The sequence below is a fragment of the Salvelinus alpinus genome, chromosome 10, assembly GCF_045679555.1.
Source record: "Salvelinus alpinus chromosome 10, SLU_Salpinus.1, whole genome shotgun sequence".
NCBI lineage: Eukaryota > Metazoa > Chordata > Actinopteri > Salmoniformes > Salmonidae > Salvelinus > Salvelinus alpinus.
This window is the reverse complement of record NC_092095.1, coordinates 19,103,118-19,129,338: the sequence shown is the minus strand read 5'-3', so window position 1 is coordinate 19,129,338 and position 26,221 is coordinate 19,103,118. Positions and strand designations below refer to the sequence as shown.

General features: G+C 44.5%; 1 protein-coding gene across 2 annotated transcripts in view; it reads left to right on the top strand.

The window, feature by feature from the left end:
* LOC139531648 (vascular endothelial growth factor receptor 1-like) overlaps positions 1-26,221 on the top strand; it is a 63,542-nt gene that overhangs the window by 34,622 nt on the left and 2,699 nt on the right. For both annotated transcript variants that reach the window (XM_071328298.1, XM_071328299.1), the window contains 11 exons: positions 1,238-1,361; positions 5,428-5,536; positions 11,624-11,929; positions 15,749-15,895; positions 16,932-17,063; positions 18,559-18,665; positions 18,757-18,892; positions 19,375-19,479; positions 21,465-21,664; positions 22,283-22,331; positions 26,001-26,089. In XM_071328298.1, coding sequence (XP_071184399.1) covers positions 1,238-1,361; positions 5,428-5,536; positions 11,624-11,929; positions 15,749-15,895; positions 16,932-17,063; positions 18,559-18,665; positions 18,757-18,892; positions 19,375-19,479; positions 21,465-21,664; positions 22,283-22,331; positions 26,001-26,089 — 1,504 coding nt within the window. The remainder of the gene's footprint in view (positions 1-1,237; positions 1,362-5,427; positions 5,537-11,623; positions 11,930-15,748; positions 15,896-16,931; positions 17,064-18,558; positions 18,666-18,756; positions 18,893-19,374; positions 19,480-21,464; positions 21,665-22,282; positions 22,332-26,000; positions 26,090-26,221) is intronic.

The following is a 26,221-nucleotide window of genomic DNA, read 5'->3' as shown; positions in this document are numbered from 1 at the left end:
ATAATCTGTACGCTTTCTTGAATTTGTTCTGGATTTGGTTACTGTGAAAAGACCCCTGGTGGCATGTCTGGTGGGATAAGTGTGTGTGTCAGAGCTGTGTGTAAATTGACTATGCAAACAATTTGGGATTTTCAACACATTAATGTTTCTTATAAGAAGAAGAAGTGAGGCAGTCAGTCTCTCCTCTACTTTAAGCCAAGAGAGACAGGCATAGTATTTATATCAGCCCTCTGATTACAATGAAGAGCAAAACGTGCCGCTCTGTTCTGGACCAGATGCAGCTTGTATTATTTTTAAGAATAACGGGCAAATATTGCACAATCCAGGTGTGCGAAGCTCTTAGAGACTCACCCAAGAAGACTCACAGCTGTAATCACTGCCAAAGGTGTTTTTGACATGTATTGAATATGAATCTAATTAAGGTATATTAGTGTTTCCTTTATTGTTTAAAAAAAATCCACTTTGACATTAAGAGTATTTTGTGTAGATCATTGACAAAAAAAATCCCACTTTGTAACGTAATAACATGTGAAGAAATCCAATGGGGGGAATACTTCTGATACCCATTGTATGAAGACAAATACCACCTCTACATGCTACTGTGCATAGATGAACAATGTCTGCAGACATACTGCTATAGACACTCACTACTGACAAGACTACAACAGGAAAGCAATCCAGCATTAAATGATGATGATGATGAGGATGATGACAAGGATGATGATGATGGTAGGTATTATTATGCCATAATAAGGATGATGATGAGGATGAGGATGATGGTGGTGGTGATGATGAGGATTATGATGATGGTAGGTATTATTATGGCATAATAAGGATGACGATGAGGATGATGGTGGTGATGAGGATGATGAGGATGATGGTGGTGGTGGTGATGATGAGGATGGTGGTGATGATGAGGATGATGAGGATGATGGTGGTGGTGATGATGAGGATGATGATGATGATGGTAGGTATTATTATGGAATAATAAGGATGATGATGAGGATGATGGTGGTGGTGGTGATGATGAGGATGATGAGGATGATGAGGATGATGATGATGGTATGATTATGGCATAATAAGGATGATGATGATGAAGATAGCGATCACAATAGCGATGATAAGCTCCGCTGTTCCTCCTGCAGCACACAGCTGTGGAACAGACACACCTGAAGTCCGGCTAGCCGTGACTTCACTATGTCAACACAGCTGAGCCCTGTCCCTCTCTTCCTCCAAGGTGTGTGTGTCCTCCGTCCTCCTCAATGTGGAGCCCCGTAAAAGAGAGGGCCCCCGGCACTTCCACACACAACCACATCCTGAGTGTCACACACAGACAGGAAGTCCTCCAGGGGAAGAATAAGGTGAGCACACCATCAGTGGAGCAGACAGAGACACAGAGAGAGGGGGTGTGATTATAAACACATTCCCTAGAGAGACTCGTAGCACACTGACACAGCCATGATAGATTACACACACACACACACACACACACACACACACACACACACACACACACACACACACACACACACACACACACACACACACACACACACACACACACACACACACACACACACACACACACACACACACGCACGCACGCACACGCACACAGAGATACATGGCACCATCATACATGTATATCAACAACCATTTAATCAAACACTGACACACCCAAACACTACAGATATCGTATACATAGAGATGGTAGTGCTACAACTAATCTCACTCTCTCTCTCGCTCACACACACACACACACACACACACACACACACACACACACACACACACACACACACACACACACACACACACACACACACACACACACACACACACGTGAAATCAAATCAAATCAATTTGTATTGGTCGCATACACATGTTTAGCAGATGTTATTGCGGGGGCAGTGAAATGCTTGTGTTCCTAGCTCCAGCAGCGCAGGAATATTTAACAATACACACCAATCTAAAAGTAAATGAATGGAATTAAGAAATATAGAAATATTAGGACAAGCAATGTCGGAGTCCGGAGTATACAGTGCATTCAGAAAGTATTCAGATATATTGACTTTTTCCACATTTTGTTACATTACAGCCTTATTCTAAAATTCATGAAATATATTTTTTCCCTCATTAATCTACACACAATACCCCATAATGCACCTTTGGCAGCGATTACAGCCTTGAGTCTTCTTGGGTATGACGCTAAAAGATTGGCACACCTATATTTGGGGAGTTTCTCCCATTCGTCTCTGCAGATCCTCTCAAGCTGTCAGGTTGGATGGGGAGCGTCGCTGCACAGCTATTCTCAGGTCTCTCCAGAAATGTTAGATCAGGTTCAAGTCTGGGCTCTGGATGGGCCACTCTAGGACATTCAGAGACTTTTCCTGAATCCACTCCTGTGTTGTCTTGGCTGTGTGCTTAGGGTTGTTGTCCTGTTGGAAGGTGAACCTTCGCCCTAGTCAGAGGTCCTGAGCGCTCTGGAGCAGGTTTTCATCAAGGATCTCTCTGTACTTTGCTCCGTTCATCTTTCCCTCGATCCTGACTGGCCTCCAAATCAAATCAAATTATATTTGTCACATGCACCAAATACAACAGTGAAATACTTACTTACAAGCCCTTAACCAACAATGCAGTTTTAAGAAAATACCCCCCAAAAAGTAAGAGATAAAAATAACAAATAATTAAAGAGCAGCAGTAAAATAACAATACAGGGGGTACCGCTACAGAGTCAATGTGCGGGGGCACCGGTGTTGAGGTAATATGTACATGTCGGTAGAGTTATTAAAGTGACTATACATAGATAATAACAGAGAGTAGCAGCAGTTTTGAGGGGGGAGGGGCAATGCAAATAGTCTGGGAAGCCATTTGACTAGATGTTCAGGAATCTTATGGCTTGGGGGTAGAAGCTGTTTAGAAGCTTCTTGGACCTAGACTTGGCGCTCCGGTACCGCTTGCCATGCGGTAGCAGAGAGAACAGTCTATGACTAGGGTGGCTGGAGTCTTTGACAATTTTTAGGGCCTTCCTCTGACACCGCCTGGTATAGAGGTCCTGGATGGCAGGAAGTTTGGCTCCGGTTAGGTAATGGGCCGTTCGCACTACCCTCTGTAGTTCCTTGCGGTCGGAGGCCGAGCAGTTGCCATACCAGGCCGTGATGCAACCAGTTAGGATGCTCTCGATGGTGCAGCTGTAGAACCTTTTGAGGATCTGAGGACCAGCTGTTATTTACAAATATACATAGGCCACTGCCCCGTGTCTTACCAGAGGCTGCTGTTCTATCCTGCCGATAGAGTGTATAACCCACCAGCTGTATGTTATTATTGTTGTCGTTCAGCCACGACTCGTTGAAACATAAGATAATACAGCTTTTAATGTCCCGTTGGTAGGATATACGTGCTTTCCAGAGGTTGAACGTTGGCTAACAGTACGGATGGCAAACGCAGATTAGCCACTCGTCGCATGATCCTCACAAGGCACCCCGATCTCTTTCTGCAAAATCTCAATGTCTTTTTCCAGCGAATGACGAGGATGAGGGCCTGTTCGGGTGTTTGGAGTATATCATTCCTGTCCGACCCAATTAAGAAAAATTATTTGTTCAATTCGAGGTGAGTAATCGCAGTTCTGATGTCCAGAAGCTCTTTTCGGTCATAAGAGATGGTAGCAGCAACATTATGTACAAAATAAGTTACAAACAATGCGAAAAAACAAACAAAATAGCATGATTGGTTAACAGCCAATAAAACGGAAGCCATCCTCTCCGGCACCATCTTCACCGTAGGGATGGTGCCAGGTTTCCTCCATACGTGACGCTTGGCATTCAGGCCAAAGTTCAATCTTGGTTTCATCAGAACAGAGAATCTTGTTTTTCATGGCCTGAGAGTCCTTTAGGTGCCTTTTGGCAAACTCCAAGTGCGCTGTCGTGAGCCTTTTACTGAGGAGTGGCTTCCGTCTGGCCACTCTACCATAAAGGCCTGATTGGTGGAGTGCTGCAGTGATGGTTGTCCTTCTGGAAGGTTCTCCCATCTCCACAGAGGAACTCTGGAGCTCTGTCAGAGTGACTATCGGGTTCTTGGTCACCTCCCTGACCAAGGTCCTTCTCCCCCGATATCTCAGTTTGGCCGGGCGGCCAGCTCTAGGAAGAGTCTTGGTGGTTCCAAACTTCCTCCATTTAAAAAATAATGGCTGCCACTGTGTTCTTGGGGACCTTCAATGCTGCAGATATTTTTTGGTACCCTTCCCCAGATCTGTGCCTCGACATAATTCTGTCTTGGAGCTCTACGGACAATTAATTCGACCTCATGGGTTGGTTTTCGCTCTGATGTGCACTGTCAACTGTTGGACCTTGTATAGACAGGTGTGTGCCTTTCAAAATCAGGTTCAATCAATTTAATTTATCACAGGTGGACTCCAATGAAGTTGTAGAAACATCTCAAGGATGATCAATGAGACTGATAGAGGATGCACCTGAGCTCAATTTCGAGTGTCATAGCAAAGGGTTTGAATAATTATGTAAATAAGGTATTTCTGTTTTTTATTTTTTATTAATGTGCAAATATTTCTAAAAACTTGTTTTTGTGCTTCGTCATTGTGGGGTATTGTGTGTCATCAAGGTCATCAACCACCCGAGCCACGGCCTGTTCACCCCGCTACCATCCAGAAGGCGAACTCAGTACAGGTTCATCAAAGCTGGGACCGAGAGACTGAAAAACAGCTGTTAAATAGCCATCACTAGCCGGCTACCACCTGGTTACTCAACCCTGCACCTTAGAGGCTGCTGCCCTATATACATAGACATGGAATCACTGTTCACTTTAATAACGAAACACTAGTCACTTTAATAAGGTTTACGTACTGCTTTACTCATTTCATTTGTATATGCTGTATTCAATTCTACTGTATTTTAGTCAATGCCATTCCGACATTGTTCGTCCTAATGTTTATATATTTCTTAATTCCGCTCTTTTACTTGAAGATGTGTGTGTATTGTTGTGTATTGTTAGATACTACTGCACTGTTGGAGCTAGGAACACAAGCATTTCGCTACACCCGCAATAACATCTGCTAAACGTGTATGTGATCAATACAAATGTATTTTATTTTATTTTATTCCTGGGTACAGGAACAATGATGGACATCTTGAAGCAAGTGGGGACAACAGACTGGTATAGGGAGAGCTTGAATATGTCTGTATACACTCCAGCCAGCTGGTCTGCGCATATTCTGAGTACGCGGCTAGGGATGCTGTCTGATGGTAGGGTAGGGTTAATGGAGAGTGTGTCATGTGTTTAGCTTCCCTGTGGTCTACAGGTGGGCAGTAGGGCTGGTTCACATACCTCTCTTGTCTTCTCAATGTAAAATGTGAAATGTGACCGCTGTTATCGGTGGCAGCAGAGGTAAAGTGTGTGTGTGTGTGTTTCCCACAGACCGTGGGGGTTTTGATGGTTGCTGAGGCGTTTGTGTCCGGCGTGTATCGCTGTATTGCCTCTAGTTCTGTGGGAAAGGATGAGCTGGACATGCCCTTCTATGTAACAGGTACAGTACAATGACATCACACCACAGTCACAAAATCAAAACTACATCCTTCATTATGACTTGCAGTATAGTACTACCAGTATGTGCACCATTGCATACATTCATGTGTACAGATGTAGGATCTTAATTTGATCACTCTTTTGTAGCTGAAACTTTCCTGCACAGCAGGAAATGCAAACTTGTAGTGTATTCATGGCTTCTACATTTTGTAATTTCCAGTTTATAATGTCAGACTTGATTTACCCTCACGAAAAATGTATCAACCCCTACAAGAAATGTCCATTCATTACAACCCACATAATAATTCACATTTCCTATTGCTGCGGATTATTTTCCTGCTGTTGCAAACTGTCTCAAATTAAGATCCTACATCTGTATATGTGTCGCAACGTAAACTCTATCAATGACTAACTATGAAGGATGTCATATCATCTCTGCCTCACCCATCTCTCCCAGTCTCTTCCTCTTTCTCATTTAAGTCACTCTATCACTTTCTCTTCCTCTTGTCCTTTGTTTCTCTCACTGTCTCAATTCCTCCCCCACTCTTTCTGAGTCACTGTGATGTCCATCTAAAATCAAACACATTGATGACTGTGTGTGTGGGTTTTTGTGTGGATATACCAGTCAAAAGTTTGGACACATCTACTCATTTAAGGGTTTTTCTTTATTTTCACTATTTTCTACATTGTAGGATAATAGTGGAGACATCAGAACTATAAAATAACACATATGGAATCATGTAGTAACCAAAAAAGTTTGGTTTTTAATATTTTACATTTTTTCAAAGTAGCCACCCTTTGCCTTGATGACAGCTTTGCATACTGTTGGCATTCTCTCAACCAGCTTCATGTGGTAGTCACTTGGAATGCATTTCAATTAACAGGTTTGCCTTGTTAAAAGTTAATTTGTGGGATTTATTTTCTTCTTAAAGCCATCTCAGCTCCCTCATTCATTGAATCAGATGGCTCATTTATCACAAAAATCCACTAATATTGCCAACTACTTTAATGACTTTTTCATTGGAAAGATAAACAAACTTAGGGATGACATGCCAGCAACAAACGCTGACACTACACATCCAAGTATATCTGACCAAATTATGAAAGACAAGAATTGTACTTTTGAATTCCATAAAGTTTTCTGGATGGAAAATTACTGAGGATAATAGCGGACAATATTGCCACTCCTATTTGCCACATCTTCAATTTAAGCCTACTAGAAAGTGCCCCCAGGCCTGGAGGGAAGCTAAAGTCATTCCGCTACCCAAGAATAGTAAAGCCCCCCTTACTGGCTCAAATAGCCGACCAATCAGCCTGTTACCAACCCTTAGTAAACTTCTGGAAAAATTGTGTTTGACCAGATACAATGCTATTTCACAGTAAACAAATTGGCAACAGACTTTCAGCACACATATAGTGTCACGTCTGCTCCCGCTCTTCCCCTCCCCCTGGCGCTTGAGGGCGCCAGAATGCCTTGCATCACTCACTCCTGCCATCCATCACGTACACCTGCCTTTCCTCGTCACGCGCATCAGCGTTATTGGACTCACCTGGACTCTCTTATCACCTGTTCATTTCCTCCCCTATATGTGTCAGTTCCCCAGCTCTGTTCCCCGCTTCTGCATTGATTGTTTTCTGTTTGCTAACGCTGTTTATGTCTCGTTCCATGTCCGTTATTTATTGAATGTTACTCCCCGTACCTGCTTCGTCTCTCCAGCGTCATCCTTGTGACATATAGGGAAGGACACTCAACAAGCACGGCACTTACACAAATGACTGTTGATTGGCTGAGAGAAATGGATGAGAAAATGATTGTGGGGGCTGTCTTGTTAGACTTCAGTGTGGCTTTTGACATTATAGATCAAAGTCTGCTGCTGGAAAAACATATGTGTTATGGCTTTACACCCCCTGTTACATTGTGGATAAAGAGTTACCTGTCTAACAGAACACAGAGGGTGTTCTTTAATGGAAGCCTATCCAAAATAATCCAGGTAGAATCAGCAATTCTCCAGAGTAGCTGTTCAGGCCCCTTGCTTTTTTCAATCTTTCTAACGACATTCCACTGGCTTTGAGTTAGGCCAGTGTGTCTATGTATGCAGATGACTCAACACTATACACATCAGCTACTACAGCAACTGAAATGACTGCAACACTTAACAAAGAGCTGCAGTTAGTTTCGGAATGGGTAGCAAGGAATAAGTTAGTCCTAAATATTTCCAAAACTAAAAGCATTGTATTTGGGACAAAACATTCACTAAACCCTAAACCTCAACTACATATCGTAATGAATGATGTGGAAATTGAGCAAGTTGAGGTGACTAAACTGCTTGGAGTAACCCTGGATTGTAAACTATCATGGTCAAAACATATTGATACAACAGTAGCTAAGATGGGGAGAAGTCTGTCCATGATAAAGCGCTGCTCTGCCTTCTTAACAACACTATCAATAAGGCAGGTCCTACAGGCCCTGGTTTAGTCGCACCTGGACTACTGTTCAGTCGTGGGGTCAGGTGCCACAGAGGGACTTGGGAAAATTGCAGTTGGCTCAGAACAGGGCAGCACATGGGACACCCATGCATACCCCACAAGACATGCCACCAGAGGTCTCGTCACAGTCCCCAAGTCCAGAACAGACTATGTGAGGCGTACAGTACTACATAGAGCCATGACTACATGGAACTCTAATCCACATCAGGTAACTGATGCAAGCAGAATAATGTGATTTAAAAAGCAGGTAAAAATACACCTTATGGAACAGCGGGGACTGTGAATCAACATAAACATAGGCACTGACACATGCATAAGCATGATAACATACACACTATACACACACACGTACACATGGATTTTGTGTTGTAGATATGTGATAGTGGAGTATGGGCCGGAGCACACTTAGTGTGTTGTGAATTCTGTAATGAATGTATTGTAATGTTTTTAAAATTGTATAACTGCCTTAATTTTGCAGGACCCCGGAAAGAAGCAGCTAATGGGGATCCATAATAAACACAAATAAATACAAATGCGATTGAGCCAATCAGCTGTTTTGTGACAGGTTAGGGGTGCTATAGAGAACATAGCCCTATTTGTTAAAAGACCAAGTCCATACTATGGCAAAAACAGCTCAAATAAGTAAGAGAAACAACAGTCCATCATTACTTTAATACATGAAGGTCAGTCAATACGGAAACATTTCAAGAGGTTTGAAAGTTTCTTCAAGTGCAGTCGCAAAAACCATCAGGCGCTATGATGAAACTGGCTCTCATGAGGAACGCCACAGGAAAGGAAGACTCGGAGTTACCTCTGCTGCAGAGGATAAGTTCATTAGAGTTACCAGCCTCAGAAATTGCAGCCCAAATAAATGCTTCACAGAGTTCAAGTAACAGACACATCTCAACATCAACTGTTCAGAGGAGACTGCGTGAATCAGGTCTTCATGGTCGAATTGCTGCAAAGAAACCACTACTAAAGGACACCAATAATAAGAAGAGACTTGCTTGGGCCAAGAAACACGAGCAATGGACATTAGACCGGTGGAAATCTATCTTTTGGTCTGAGGAGTCCAAATTTTAGATTTTTGGTTCCAACCGCCATGGCTTTGTAAGATGCAGAGTAGGTGAACGGATGATCTCCGCGTGTGTGGTTCAAACCGTGAAGCATGGAGGAGGAGGTGTGTTGATGTGGGGGTGCTTTGCTGGTGACACTGTCTGTGATTTATTTAGAATTCAAGGTACACTTAATCAGCGTGGCTACCAAGTATTCTGCAGCGATACGCCATCCCTTCTGGTTTGGGCTTAGTGGGACTATCATTTGGTTTTCAACAGGACAATGATCTAACACATCTCCAGGCTGTGTAAGGGCTATTTGACCAAGAAGGAGATTGATGGAGTGCTGCATCAGATGACCTTGCCTCCACAATCACCCGACCTCAACCCAGTTGAGATGGTTTGGAATGAGTTAGACCGCAGAGTGAAGGAAAAGCAGCCAACAAGTGCTCAGCATATGTGGGAACTCCTTCAAGACTGTTGGAAAAGCATTCCGGGTGGCTACTTTGAAGTATCTCTATAAAATATATTTTGGTCACTACATGATTCCATATGTATTATTTCATAGTTTTAATGTCTTCACTATTATTCTACAATGTAGAAAATACTTTTAAAAAATAAAGAAAAACCCTTGAATGAGTAGGTGTGTCCAAACGTTTGACTGGTACTGTATGTCAATATGTTGCCATGGAGATAGGACAGAGGTGGTGGGCGCTTTATCCCCTGTGTGTATTATCCCTGTCTGTGTGCTAGTGTGAGTTGGATCCTGTGTGTGTGCGTGAGCGTGTGTTGTCTGCTGTGTATTTGTATTTGTGTCGCCCCGTGTGAGTGTGTGTGTGTGTGTGTTTGTGTTGTCCCCTGTGTATGCTACCCCTGTGTGTGTGTGTGTCCCCTGTGTATGTTACCCCTGTGTGTGTGTGTGTGTGTGTGTGTGTGTGTGTGTGTGTGTGTGTGTGTGTGTGTGTGTGTGTGTGTGTGTGTGTGTGTGTGTGTGTGTGTGTGTGTGTGTGTGTGTGTGTGTGTGTGTGTGTGTGTGTGTGTGTGTGTGTGTGTGTGTGTGTGTGTGTGTGTGTGTGTGTTGTTCCCTTGAGTGTTTGTGTTGTCCCCTGTGTGGGTGTATGTGTGTGTGTTGTCCCCTGTGTGTGTGTGTGTTGTCCCCTGTGTGTGTGTGAATGTGTGTTTTTTAGTGCAACAGGAACCTGGGGCTGTTATCGAGTCACTTCCCTGGGCCGCTAGGCCCTCTTTATTTCGGGAGACCTAGGGGTGTTCGGGAAAGATAAACACTATCTGCCATCAGGAAACCCTAGAGCCATTTCCACAGGAAGTTTCAAATAGCTAAAGTAAATAAAAGGCCTTTTCACGGTATTCCTCTGGCTGCTTTTACCCACAATAGCTATTCAACATTGTCATCAAAGGTTAAGAAAATGGCGGCTTGGTCAACACTTGAGAGTAGGAGTCAGATTCGTTGGAGGTCTAGTGAGATGGTGGGCAGGGAGGTTTGTTGTGGTGTTAAAAAGGTTTTCAGAGCTGTTTGTATAGAGAGGTGTAGACCAGGGTGACTTGAATAGGAACTGAATCTCTGCATCCCTCTCTCCCTCCTTCCCTCCTACCTTACCTCCCTTTCACTCTTTCTCCCTCCCTTCCCCCTCCCTCTCTCCCTCTCTCCCTCCCTCCCTCCTACCTTACCACCCTTTCACTCTCTCTCTCTCCCTCCCTCCCTCCCTCCCTCCCTCCCTCCCTCCCTCCCTCCCTCCCTCCCTCCCTCCCTCCCTTTCATTCTCTTTCCCTCCCTCTCTCCCTCCCTCCCTCCTACCTTACCTCCCTTTCACTCTCTTTCCCTCTCTCCCTCCCTACCTCCCCTTCTCCCTCTCTATTTCCCTATCTCCCTCCCTTCCCCCTCTCTCTCTCCCTTCCTCCCTCCCTTTCACTCTCTTTCCCTCTCTCACTCCCTTCCCCCTCTCTCCCTCCCTCCCTCCCTCCCTCCCTTTCCCTCTTTCCCTCCCTCTCTCCCTCCCTCCCTCCTACCTTACCTCCCTTTCACTCTCTTTCCCTCTCTCCCTCCCTACCTCCCCTTCTCCCTCTCTATTTCCCTATTTCCCTCCCTTCCCCCTCTCTCTCTCTCTCCCTCCCTCCCTCCCTCCCTTTCACTTCTCTTTCCCTCCCTCTCTCCCTCCCTCCCTCCCTCCTACCTTACCTCCCTTTCACTCTCTTTCCCTCTCTCCCTCCCTACCTCCCCTTCTCCCTCTCTCTTTCCCTCTCTCACTCCCTTCCCCCTCTCTCCCTCCCTCCCTCCCTCCCTCCTACCTTACCTCCCTTTCACTCTCTTTCCCTCCCTCCTTCCCTCCTTTCCTCCTACCTTACCTCCCTTTCACTCTCTTTCCCTCTCTCCCTCCCTACCTCCCCTTCTCCCTCTCTCCCTCCCTTCCCCCTCTCTCCCTCTCTTCTCTCCCCCCTCCTTCTTTGCCTCTCTCCCGATTCCTCTGTCTCCCCCCTCCCTCTCTGTCTCCCCCCTCCATCTCTGTCTCCCCCCTCCCTCCCTCTAACAGACGTCCCAGGAGGCTTCAGTGTGAGTCAGGAGGATGAGCCAAGGGAGGGAGGAGACCTACACCTCACCTGCGTAGCCAATAAGCACCTGTACACCAATTTTTCATGGCAACGGGTGACTGACCCAGCAGAGGCCACACCCCTGACCCCGTCCCTGGGTGGTGAACTGACCTCAGGAGAGTTTTCTGACACTCTGAGTCTATTGCTTAGCAACCTGACGGCGGGGGATTCTGGAACCTACCGCTGCTCCGCCCATCACCTGCTGACGGGACAGAACACACATCTGGACACACAGGTGGACGTCACAGGTGAGCCCTCTGACCTCTCACACAGGACCACTTTGATCATCATCATCATTACCATCATCATTACCGTCTTCATTATCATCATCGTTACAATCATCATTACCATTATCATTGGTAATGACCATCATCATTATCATTGTCAATCATCATTACGCCATCATTATCATCATCATTACCACCATTATCGTCATCATTACCATCATCATTACTGTCTTCATTATCATCATCGTTACAATCATCATTACCATTATCATTGGTAGTGACCATTATCATTATCGTTGTCAATCATCATTATGCCATCATTATCATCATCATTACCATCATCATCATTATCATCATCATTACCATCATCATTATCATCATTGTTACCATTATCATTATCGTTACCACCATCGTTACCATCATCATTATCATCGTCGTTACCGTCATCATTATCGTCGTCATTACCGTCATCATTATCATCATTATTGTCATTACTATGACACATTCACACATCCATGGACAAACAAGGTAATACTCATATCAACATACTCATAGACGTGCTCACACCTGTCATTTCAACTCAGCAGAATTGCTTTGATGAATGTAATGGATTGGCTATATGTCCCTTTACATTTTATGGGAATTTTGCCATTCCATCAGCACCTGGTATGTACATAAACACTCACGTTCACACACAGTGATACACCTACACACACAGTAATACACCTACACACACACAGTAATACACCTACACACACACAGTGCTACACCTACACACACACAGTCAGATCAGTGCTTGGGAACTTGGAGTCCCGTAGTTTCCTGGGGCCCCTCCTTGTCTCAGTCTGCTCTCCTGCTGTCTTTCTCCCTGTCTCAGTCTGCTCTCCTGCTGTCTTTCTCCTTGTCTCAGTCTGCTCTCCTGCTGTCTTTCTCCTTGTCTCAGTCTGCTCTCCTGCTCTCCTGCTGTCTTTCTCCCTGTCTCAGTCTGCTCTCCTGCTGTCTTTCTCCCTGTCTCAGTCTGCTCTCCTGCTGTCTTTCTCCCTGTCTCAATCTGCTCTCCTGCTGTCTTTCTCCCTGTCTCAGTCTGCTCTCCTGCTGTCTTTCTCCTTGTCTCAGTCTGCTCTCCTGCTGTCTTTCTCCTTGTCTCAGTCTGCTCTCCTGCTGTCTTTCTCCTTGTCTCAGTGTGCTCTCCTGCTATCTTTCTCCTTGTCTCAGTCTGCTCTCCTGCTGTCTTTCTCCTTGTCTCAGTCTGCTCTCCTGCTGTCTTTCTCCCTGTCTCAGTCTGCTCTCCTGCTGTCTTTCTCCCTGTCTCAATCTGCTCTCCTGCTGTCTTTCTCCCTGTCTCAGTCTGCTCTCCTGCTGTCTTTCTCCTTGTCTCAGTCTGCTCTCCTGCTGTCTTTCTCCTTGTCTCAGTCTGCTCTCCTGCTGTCTTTCTCCTTGTCTCAGTCTGCTCTCCTGCTATCTTTCTCCTTGTCTCAGTCTGCTCTCCTGCTGTCTTTCTCCCTGTCTCAGTCTGCTCTCCTGCTGTCTTTCTCCTTGTCTCAGTCTGCTCTCCTGCTGTCTTTCTCCTTGTCTCAGTCTGCTCTCCTGCTGTCTTTCTCCCTGTCTCAGTCTGCTCTCCTGCTGTCTTTCTCCCTGTCTCAGTCTGCTCTCCTGCTGTCTTTCTCCCTGTCTCAGTCTGCTCTCCTGCTGTCTTTCTCCCTGTCTCAGTCTGCTCTCCTGCTGTCTTTCTCCCTGTCTCAGTCTGCTCTCCTGCTGTCTTTCTCCCTGTCTCAGTCTGCTCTCCTGCTGTCTTTCTCCCTGTCTCAGTCTGCTCTCCTGCTGTCTTTCTCCCTGTCTTAGTCTGCTCTCCTGCTGTCTTTCTCCCTGTCTCAGTCTGCTCTCCTGCTGTCTTTCTCCTTGTCTCAGTCTGCTCTCCTGCTGTCTTTCTCCTTGTCTCAGTCTGCTCTCCTGCTGTCTTTCTCCTTGTCTCAGTCTGCTCTCCTGCTATCTTTCTCCTTGTCTCAGTCTGCTCTCCTGCTGTCTTTCTCCCTGTCTCAGTCTGCTCTCCTGCTGTCTTTCTCCCTGTCTCAGTCTGCTCTCCTGCTGTCTTTCTCCTTGCCTCACTCTGCTCTCCTGCTGTCTTTCTCCTTGTCTCAGTCTGCTCTCCTGCTGTCTTTCTCCTTGTCTCAGTCTGCTCTCCTGCTATCTTTCTCCCTGCACCTCTTTCTTTCACGTGGGAATGCTCCCTCATCAGGAGGAAGAGGACACAATGGCACTTCCCACAATGCCACATTTACAGGCCCCTTCACAGGGCCAGAGGAACAATCAGCCAATCAGACACTGTCAAACCACGGACTCACAGACAATCATCAATTGTTGTCCTGGAGGAAGATATGGGAAACAACAATCAGTCCCACATTACTTAAGTCCCTTTTATTCATTTATTTTACTGCTATTGCTCACCATACCTCAACGCATAGACTTCCTCTCAAAGACCCCCATGGGCTTTTAACTAGAGAGAGACAGAGAGGGGGGGGTGTCTTCCAATTGCATTCTTTGTAGTCTAGGTGGTGAGTAATGTTTCAAATTGAGTGGTTTTAAGGTTACTACTACAAACCCAAGAGGAACCCAGGTCAGCTGAAACACACACACATACACTCACACAGAAATGTGTCACTAACACACACATTGTGGTTAGAGCGTGGCAGGGGTCCAGGGACGGATTTCAAATATCCCTGCGTTCGATTTGTATAGAAAGAAAAGGAAAAACGACACTAATTCTATTCATTGCCTACTCTATGACTATTCATGGGCCTACTCTATGACTATTCATGGGCCTACTGTATGACTATTCATGGACCTACTGTATGACTATTCATGGGCCTACTGTATGACTATTCATGGGCCTACTGTATGACTATTCATGGGCCTACTGTATGACTATTCATGGGCCTACTGTATGACTATTCATGGACCTACTGTATGACTATTCATGGGCCTACTGTATGACTATTCATGGGCCTACTGTATGACTATTCATGGACCTACTGTATGACTATTCATGGACCTACTGTATGACTATTCATGGGCCTACTGTATGACTATTCATGGGCCTACTGTATGACTATTCATGGGCCTACTGTATGACTATTCATGGGCCTACTGTATGACTATTCATGGGCCTACTGTATGACTATTCATGGACCTACTGTATGACTATTCATGGGCCTACTGTATGACTATTCATGGACCTACTGTATGACTATTCATGGACCTACTGTATGACTATTCATGGACCTACTGTATGACTATTCATGGACCTACTGTATGACTATTCATGGACCTACTGTATGACTATTCATGGGCCTACTGTATGACTATTCATGGACCTACTGTATGACTATTCATGGGCCTACTGTATGACTATTCATGGACCTACTGTATGACTATTCATGGACCTACTGTATAACTATTCATGGGCCTACTGTATGACTATTCATGGGCCTACTGTATGACTATTCATGAGCCTACTGTATGACTATTCATGGGCCTACTGTATGACTATTCATGGTCCTACTGTATGACTTATCTGTTCTGTTCTCTTGACATTGAAGTAACTCAATATTTTGTGATGCAATGATGACCTCTGTTCATGTGGACCTTGGCCATTTGGTTACTAACAACACACACACCACACACACACACACACACGCACGCACGCACGCACGCACGCACGCACGCACGCACGCACGCACGCACGCTCGCTCGCTCGCTCGCACGCACACAACACACACACATCTCTCTCTCACACATGCGCACCTAATCACACACACACTCATGGTGTGTGTTTTCCCACAGTACTGGAGGCTCCGGTGCTGTTACAGAATCTGTCTGACTGCAGCGTGAACATCAGCAGCTCAGTGACACTCAGCTGCCACGCCCACGGAGTGCCACGCCCATTCATCACATGGTACAAGGACCAACACACACTGCTTCAGGGATCAGGTGGGAGGCACAGTGATCTTATATCCCCGTCTCAATTATACTGAACAAAAATATAAACGCAACATGCAACAATTTCAACGATTTTGCTGAGATTACAGTTCATAAGGAAACCAGTCAATTGAAATAAATTCATTAGGCCTTAATCTATAGATTTCACACAACAGGGCAGAGGCGCAGCCATTGGTGGGCCTGGGAGGGCATAGGCCCACCCACTGGGGAGCCAGGTCCAGCCAATCAGAATGAGTTTATCTCCACAAAAGGGCTTTACTACAGACAGAAGTACTCCTCAGCTGTCCGGGGGGCTGGTCTCAGACAACTCTGCAGGTGAAGAAGCCAGATGTGAAGGTCCTGGACGTACTGCCAAATGGACGTACTGACAAATTCTCTAAAACAACATTGGAAGCGGCTTATGGTAGAGAAATTAACATTTCTCTGGCAACAGCTCTGGTGAACATTCCTGCAGTCAGCATACCAATTGCACACTCCCTCAAAACTTGAGACATCTGTGGCATCGTGTTGCGTGACAAAACTGCACGTTTTAGAGTGGCCTTTTATTGTCCCCAGCACAAGGTGCACCTGTGTAATGATCATGCTGTTTAATCAGCTTCTTGATATGTCACACCTGTCAGGTGGATGGATTATCTTGGCAAAGGAAAAACGCTCACTAACAAGGATGTAAACACATTTGTGTCAAAAATAGAGATAAATAAGCTTATTGTGCGTATGGAACATTTCTGAGATCTTTCATTTCAGCTCTTGAAAACATGGGAACAACACTTTACGTGTTGCGTTTATATTTTTGTTCAGTATATATATGGGAATATTACAACAGTGAAAGTTGAGTTGCTTGGTGACTTGGAGTGTCAATAGTCTAAAATGACTTCCTCTCCTCCTCTTTTTACTTCACCTGCCCTGATCTGAATAAATCAGAATAAAGACAGGACGATGAGAGAGGAATCCTCCTCAAACTGTTGAGAACGACTCCTGAAGTTGGTGTTGGGAAATGACTGTGACATGTTCTGTTTCTCATGTGTAGGTATCGTCATAGCACAAGGAGGCGAGAACCTCCACATTGACCGAATCACAGTGGAGGACCAGGGTCTGTACACCTGCCAGGCAACCAATGAGAGAGGCTCTGCTGAGAGCTCCGCCTACATCTGGGTTCACAGTAAGGATCCATTGACCAATAGTAACTGTGGAATACACTCAACTCTCTCTCCTCTCTCGTTCTATAACCATCCAAGATGGGTTTCTTCCTTATTTGGTCATGTTGGTGCCTGTGGATAAACACTCTTGTGATAGCCGGGATGTGAGTGTTAAAGGGTACGAATGACAACCAATTACATTAACAACCTTATACATATAACAGTAATCTAATCATGATCTACTATAACAAGGGTGAAGAGTAAAGCCTCAGCTAATAGGGTCAGTTGTAAAGACAAAACGAGACACTGCTTTAGATAGTGCTGCTATCCTTGTACGTCTTGATTGATTTTCCCTTCTTTAGAGAGTCTTTGGTGCGTCACCCAGTTCTTTCCAGTAGAGGCTGGACTACAGTGTCAGTCACCCCTGTTTGGAGGACCCACTCACTGAGTAGCAGCTAGCGGAACTAGCGGAAGCTCCCTAGCAGCTAGCGGAAGCTCCCTAGCAGCTAGCGGAAGCTCCCTAGCAGCTAGCGGAAGCTCCCTAGCCTGACCATGGAGAGGAGTGGCTCGGTGTTGTTCTGTTCTAATAAGTCAGGAAGGAAGCTGTCTCCCTTTTTGATTTCCCTCGGAAGCCCCACTGCTGCCCCGTAAAGTGAGGCTATTTCTATATCTTCAGAAAAACACCAAGTTGAATGAGGAAGATGGCTGTTTGTGTTTGAGCCTGTTGGGTCGTTTCCACCTTGATCAGAGGCTGTGACAGACAGCTAGGGACGGAGGGACAGTGAGAGAACAGCGCCCTCGTGTGGGAAGGTGGAGAACTGCAGCGCATGAGTGAAATAAATGTAAGATAAGTGATTTTACTTGAAGTGAGGGAGGAGAGAATAAGTATTCCTGAGAGGGCCTGTTCATCTCTGTTCATCTCTGTGCTTCTATTTCTATAGTTTAAAACGGGTTAATCCTCAGATTAATTTCAATCATGCTCTCTTCTCTCTCCCTACGTTGTACACAGAGGATATTTTTGCAGAATTCTGCATGCAGAGTCTCAATTTGGTGTTTGTCCCATTTTGTGAATTCTTGGTTGGTGAGCGGACCCCAGATCTCAACCATAAAGGGCAATGGGTTCTATAATTGAATCAAGTATTTTTAGCCAGATCCTAATTGGTATGTTGAATTTTATGTTCCTTTTGATGGCTGTTCTTGCCTTGTCTCTCAGATCGTTTACAGTTTTATGGAAATTACCTGTGGCGCTAATGTTTAGGCCGAGGTATGTATAGTTTTTTTGTGTGCTCTAGGGCAACGGTGTGTAGATGGAAAATGGATTTATGGTCCTAGCAACTGCACCTTTTTTGGAACACCGTTATTTTTGTCTTACTGAGATTTACTGTCAGGGCCCCGATCTGAAAGAATCTGTGCAGAAGATCTAGGTGCTGCTGTAGGCCCTCCTTGGTTAGGGACAGAAGCACCAGATCATCAGTAAACATTTGACTTCAGATTCTAGTCCTCTCTCTCTCTGTGTAGACTCATCAGGTGGCCTGTCTCTGGAGATTCCTACTCTCACCTGTACCTGCCTGGTGGCCACTCTCTTCTGGCTGCTTCTCACTCTCTTCATACGTAAACTCAAAAAGGTCAGACACAAATGGAGCAGACATGAGTGTATAAAATTGTGTAACTATCTGTCCTATTTTTGATAATTTCATATAAATCCATTTCTCTCAGCCAAACTCTTCGAGTGCCAAGGCTGAGTACCTTTCAATCATCCTGGACCCAGGGGAGGGGCCTCTGGAGGAGCAGTGTGATAGGCTACAGTACGACCCAGGCCAATGGGAGTTCCCCAGAGACCGCCTCAAACTGGGTATAACTTTACATAATTTATTACCGGCCTGGTACACTGTGTAGTGATTGGTTACAGACCAGGTATAAAGTTGGGAGAGAGGAGATGATGAAGATTAGTGATAGATATGATCACTTTCTCGTAACAATCTTATCTGCATCAGAGATGACTGGGAGTGCCTCATGTAATCAGCGTTATCTGTGTTGTGCTAATCATGGGTGGGAGCTATGTTTACTGTAACTAATCAGGTCTGGCTATGGTGGGATCTGAGTTTGACTCATCAGGGCTTGTTGGATATACAGTAAATGTCATTTTAATTTCTCAAGTTTTACGAACGGTCAGCTGGGATATCTAGGTGGTTCCCACCTGAAGCCTTAAGAAACATTAACTCTGACAGACTGCCACCGCCCAGTGTTAAACCACAACCCATCCTTTGGGTTTCAACCCCACCATTTGAGAAACAAATAAGATTGTGTTTGAATGATCTCTCTGTGTCCTTCCAGAGAAACCTCTGGGCCGTGGGGCCTTTGGGAAAGTCATGCAGGCGTCTGCCTTTGGCATCGACAACTCTACAGGCTGCAGGACTGTGGCTGTCAAGATGCTCAAGGGTACCTGCTTTATTATGTTCACTATATCTGAGTCATGCTATCTAACAACGTGACAAATGATGACTTTTGTTTCAGAATAGAACAACTGAATAGAATAGAACATGACTCTACCAGCATAATGTGCTGTATTTATTATGTACTGTATTAATAATGTACTGTATTTATAATGTCCTGTATTTATAATGTATTGTATTTAGAATGTACTGTATTTAGAATGTGATATATTTATAATGTGCTGTATTAATAATGTACTGTATTTATAATGTACTGTATTTATAATGTCCTGTATTTATAATGTACTGTATTTATAATGTACTGTATTGATAATGTGATGTATTTATAATGTGCTGTATTAATAATGTGTTGTATTTATAATGTACTGTATTAATAATGTATTGTATTAATAGTGTGATGTATTTATAATGTGCTGTATTAATAATGTGTTGTATTTATAATGTCCTGTATTTATAATGTATTGTATTTAGAATGTACTGTATTTATAATGTGATGTATTTATAATGTGCTGTATTAATAATGTACTGTATTTATAATGTCCTGTATTTATAATGTACTGTATTTATAATGTACTGTATTTATAATGTCCTGTATTTATAATGTACTGTATTTATAATGTACTGTATTTATAATGTGCTGTATTTATAATGTCCTGTATTTATAATGTACTGTATTTATAATGTGCTGTATTTATAATGTACTGTATTAATAATGTCCTGTATTTATAATGTGCTGTATTTATAATGTCCTGTATTATAATGTACTGTATTTATAATGTACTGTATTTATAATGTACTGTATTTATAATTTACTGTATTTATAATGTGCTGTATTTATAATGTGTTGTATTGATAATGTGATGTATTTATAATGTGCTGTATTAATAATATTCTGTATTTATAATGTGCTGTATTTATAATGTCCTGTATTTATAATGTCCTGTATTGATAATGTGATGTATTTATAATGTACTGTATTTATAATGTGCTGTATTAATAATATTCTGTATTTATAATGTGCTGTATTTATAATGTCCTGTATTTATAATGCACTGTATTTATAATGTGCTGTATTAATAATATTCTGTATTTATAATGTGCTGTATTTATAATGTCCTGTATTTATAATGTCCTGTATTGATAATGTGATGTATTTATAATGTACTGTATTTATAATGTGCTGTATTGATAATATTCTGTATTTATAATGTGCTGTATTTATAATGTCCTGTATTTATAATGTCCTGTATTGATAATGTGATGTATTTATAATGTACTGTATTTATAATGTGCTGTATTGATAATGTGTTGTATTTATAATGTGTTGTATTTATAGTGTGATGTATTTATAATGTACTGTATTTATAATGTGCTGTATTTATAGTGTGATGTATTTATAATGTACTGTATTTATAATGTGCTGTATTTATAAAGTGATGTATTTATAATGTGCTGTATTAATAATATTCTGTATTTATAGTGTGATGTATTGATGATGTGATGTATTTATAATGTGCAGTATTTATAAAGTGATGTATTTATACTGTGCTGTATTTATAATTTACTATATTAATAATGTGCTGTATTTATAGTGTGATGTATTTGTAATGTACTGTATTTATAATGTGTTGTATTGATTATGCGCTGTATTTATAATGTGTTGTATTTCTAATGTGCTGTATTGATAATGTGATGTATTTATAATGTACTGTATTGATAATGTGATGTATTTATAATGTGCTGTATTAATAATGTGTTGTATTTATAATGTGTTGTATTTATAATGTGCTGTATTGATAATGTGATGTATTTATAATGTACTGTATTGATAATGTGATGTATTTATAATGTGTTGTATTTATAATGTTTTGTATTAATAATGTGCTGTATTTATAATGTGCTGTATTAATAATGTGCCGTATTTATAGTGTGATGTATTTATAATGTGCTGTGCTGTATGTTGTCCACCAGAGGGGGCTACTCCCAGTGACCACAAGGCTCTGATGACAGAACTGAAGATCCTGAACCACATCGGCCACCACCTGAATGTGGTCAACCTGCTGGGAGCCTGCACCAAGGCAGGGCCTCTCATGGTGATAGTGGAGTACTGTAGGTATGGAAACCTATCCACCTACCTGAAGAGCAAGAGAGACGTGTTCCTGCTCAACAAGGTGACTTCTCCCTCTGTCTAGATTAGATTAGATTAGATTAGATTAGATTAGATTAGATTAGATTGACAGACAGACAGACAGACAGACAGACAGACAGACAGACAGACAGACAGACAGACAGACAGACAGACAGAGCCTTAATTTACAGACCTCAATGAGGTCAAGTTCCCATTGACTTCCTGTCTATATCTTTATGCTGTGAAGAGCGTCATGAATGTCTTATTGTCACACTTACAGACGTTAAGATACTTATCTCACATTCAAGTCTCATTTCCTCTGACGGATACACAGAATGAGCCTCAAGCAATCAAACACATCATCAACTCACTTCTGCAATCAATTGATGTTCTGTTATCTGTAATAAGAGAGAGGAACTTTTTCCTTAATGTCAGAATCTGTAGTTCTGAGTATTTAGTCCTGTATGATTCATGTTAACACTCATAGTTGAGTTGAAGTTGTAATGCGGTGTTTTGTGTCGTATAGGTATGTGTAGTGGTGTAAACTAGAGACAAACACACTAAGTCCACACACTAAATATAATAAATACAGAATATCCATATTGACCAGTAGCACTACCTGACCACATTAACCACAACTCATTCTCTCTCCCTGTGACAGGATGGGAAGAAGAGGTGTTTCGAGGAGAGAGAGAGCACAGAGGAGAGGGGTAAGAGAGAGAGAACAGAGGAGAGGGGTAAGAGAGAGAGAACAGAGGAGAGGGGTAAGAGAGAGAGAACAGAGGAGAGGGATAAGAGAGAGAACAGAGGAGGGGTAAGAGAGAGAGAACAGAGGAGAGGGGTAAGAGAGAGAGAACAGAGGAGAGGGGTAAGAGAGAGAGAACAGAGGAGAGGGGTAAGAGAGAGAGAACAGAGGAAAGGGGTAAGAGAGAGAGAACAGAGGAGAGGGGTAAGAGAGAGAGAACAGAGGAGAGGGGTAAGAGAGAGAGGACAGAGGAGAGGGGTAAGAGAGAGAGAACAGAGGAGAGGGGTAAGAGAGAGAACAGAGGAGAGGGGTAAGAGAGAGAGAACAGAGGAGAGGGGTAAGAGAGAGAGGACAGAGGAGAGGGGTAAGAGAGAGAGGACAGAGGAGAGGGGTAAGAGAGAGAGAACAGAGGAGAGGGGTAAGAGAGAGAACAGAGGAGAGGGGTAAGAGAGAGAGAACAGAGGAGAGGGGTAAGAGAGAGAGAACAGAGGAGAGGGGTAAGAGAGAGAGGACAGAGGAGAGGGGTAAGAGAGAGAACAGAGGAGAGGGGTAAGAGAGAGAGGACAGAGGAGAGGGGTAAGAGAGAGAGAACAGAGGAGAGGGGTAAGAGAGAGAACAGAGGAGAGGGGTAAGAGAGAGAGGACAGAGGAGAGGGGTAAGAGAGAGAGAACAGAGGAGAGGGGTAAGAGAGAGAACAGAGGAGAGGGGTAAGAGAGAGAGAACAGAGGAGAGGGGTAAGAGAGAGAGGACAGAGGAGAGGGGTAAGAGAGAGAGGACAGAGGAGAGGGGTAAGAGAGAGAGAACAGAGGAGAGGGGTAAGAGAGAGAGAACAGAGGAGAGGGGTAAGAGAGAGAGGACAGAGGAGAGGGGTAAGAGAGAGAGGACAGAGGAGAGGGGTAAGAGAGAGAGAACAGAGGAGAGGGGTAAGAGAGAGAACAGAGGAGAGGGGTAAGAGAGAGAGAACAGAGGAGAGGGGTAAGAGAGAGAGGACAGATGAGAGGGGTAAGAGAGAGAGAACAGAGGAGAGGGGTAAGAGAGAGAGAACAGAGGAGAGGGGTAAGAGAGAGAGGACAGAGGAGAGGGGTAAGAGAGAGAGGACAGAGGAGAGGGGTAAGAGAGAGAGAACAGAGGAGAGGGGTAAGAGAGAGAGGACAGAGGAGAGGGGTAAGAGAGAGAGAACAGAGGAGAGGGGTAAGAGAGAGAGAACAGAGGAGAGGGGTAAGAGAGAGAGGACAGAGGAGAGGGGTAAGAGAGAGAGGACAGAGGAGAGGGGTAAGAGAGAGAGAACAGAGGAGAGGGGTAAGAGAGAGAGAACAGAGGAGAGGGGTAAGAGAGAGAGAACAGAGGAGAGGGGTAAGAGAGAGAGAACAGAGGAGAGGGGTAAGAGAGAGAGGACAGAGGAGAGGGGTAAGAGAGAGAGAACAGAGGAGAGGGGTAAGAGAGAGAGAACAGAGGAGAGGGGTAAGAGAGAGAGGACAGAGGAGAGGGGTAAGAGAGAGAGGACAGAGGAGAGGGGTAAGAGAGAGAGAACAGAGGAGAGGGGTAAGAGAGAGAGAACAGAGGAGAGGGGTAAGAGAGAGAGAACAGAGGAGAGGGGTAAGAGAGAGAGAACAGAGGAGAGGGGTAAGAGAGAGAGAACAGAGGAGAGGGGTAAGAGAGAGAGGACAGAGGAGAGGGGTAAGAGAGAGAACAGAGGAGAGGGGTAAGAGAGAGAGAACAGAGGAGAGGGGTAAGAGAGAGAGAACAGAGGAGAGGGGTAAGAGAGAGAGAACAGAGGAGAGGGGTAAGAGAGAGAGAACAGAGGAGAGGGGTAAGAGAGAGAGGACAGAGGAGAGGGGTAAGAGAGAGAGAACAGAGGAGAGGGGTAAGAGAGAGAGAACAGAGGAGAGGGGTAAGAGAGAGAGAACAGAGGAGAGGGGTAAGAGAGAGAGGACAGAGGAGAGGGGTAAGAGAGAGAGAACAGAGGAGAGGGGTAAGAGAGAGAGAACAGAGGAGAGGGGTAAGAGAGAGAGAACAGAGGAGAGGGGTAAGAGAGAGAGGACAGAGGAGAGGGGTAAGAGAGAGAGAACAGAGGAGAGGGGTAAGAGAGAGAGAACAGAGGAGAGGGGTAAGAGAGAGAGAACAGATGAGAGGGGTAAGAGAGAGAGAACAGAGGAGAGGGGTAAGAGAGAGAGAACAGAGGAGAGGGGTAAGAGAGAGAGAACAGAGGAGAGGGGTAAGAGAGAGAGAACAGAGGAGAGGGGTAAGAGAGAGAGAACAGAGGAGAGGGGTAAGAGAGAGAGAACAGAGGAGAGGGGTAAGAGAGAGAGGACAGAGGAGAGGGGTAAGAGAGAGAGGACAGAGGAGAGGGGTAAGAGAGAGAGAACAGAGGAGAGGGGTAAGAGAGAGAGAACAGAGGAGAGGGGTAAGAGAGAGAGGACAGAGGAGAGGGGTAAGAGAGAGAGAACAGAGGAGAGGGGTAAGAGAGAGAGAACAGAGGAGAGGGGTAAGAGAGAGAGAACAGAGGAGAGGGGTAAGAGAGAGAGAACAGAGGAGAGGGGTAAGAGAGAGAGAACAGAGGAGAGGGGTAAGAGAGAGAGGACAGAGGAGAGGGGTAAGAGAGAGAGAACAGAGGAGAGGGGTAAGAGAGAGAGAACAGAGGAGAGGGGTAAGAGAGAGAGAACAGAGGAGAGGGGTAAGAGAGAGAGAACAGAGGAGAGGGGTAAGAGAGAGAGGACAGAGGAGAGGGGTAAGAGAGAGAGAACAGAGGAGAGGGGTAAGAGAGAGAGAACAGAGGAGAGGGGTAAGAGAGAGAGAACAGAGGAGAGGGGTAAGAGAGAGAGAACAGAGGAGAGGGGTAAGAGAGAGAGAACAGAGGAGAGGGGTAAGAGAGAGAGAACAGAGGAGAGGGGTAAGAGAGAGAGAACAGATGAGAGGGGTAAGAGAGAGAGAACAGATGAGAGGGGTAAGAGAGAGAGAACAGAGAGGGGGGTAAGAGAGAGAGAACAGAGAGGGGGGTAAGAGAGAGAGAACAGAGGAGAGGGGTAAGAGAGAGAGAACAGAGGAGAGGGGTAAGAGAGAGAGAACAGAGGAGAGGGGTAAGAGAGAGAGAACAGATGAGAGGGGTAAGAGAGAGAGAACAGAGAGGGGGGTAAGAGAGAGAGAACAGAGAGGGGGGTAAGAGAGAGAGAACAGAGGAGAGGGGTAAGAGAGAGAGAACAGAGGAGAGGGGTAAGAGAGAGAGGACAGAGGAGAGGGGTAAGAGGTTTATCTACACGTTTTTGTTGTTGTTGAGATTTGTATCTTTCAATCCTCACCCTCATAACCTCCTCTCCCTTTCTCTCTCTGTCCCTCCTCTCCCTTTCTCTCTCTGTCCCTCCTCTCCCTTTCTCTCTCTGTCTCTCTCTGTCCCTCCTCTCCCTTCTCTCTCTGTCCCTCCTCTCCCTTTCTCTCTCTGTCTCTCTCTGTCCCTCCTCTCCCTTTCTCTCTCTCCCTTGCTCTCTCTCTCTCTGTCTCCCTCTCTCTCTCTCTGTCCCTCTCTCCCTTGTTCTCTCTGTCTCTCTGTCTCTCTCCCCCTGCCCCTCTCTGTCCCTCTCTCCCTTGCTCTCTCTGTCTCTCTCTCCCTCTCTCTGTCTCTCTCTCTCTCTCTTTCCAGGTGTCTCTAAGTCTCCTCTGTTCCTGGAGGATCTCATCTCCTACAGTTTCCAGGTGTCTCGAGGCATGGAGTTCCTCGCCTCTCGCAAGGTCTGATACCCTGTGTCTGTCTGCCTGTCTGTCTGCCTGTCTGTCTGAGAAGACATATAGTATATGACCTTGAAAATATGTGGCTCATTTGTACCGCGATGCGATCAATAGATCCAAATTGTGCTTTTAAAT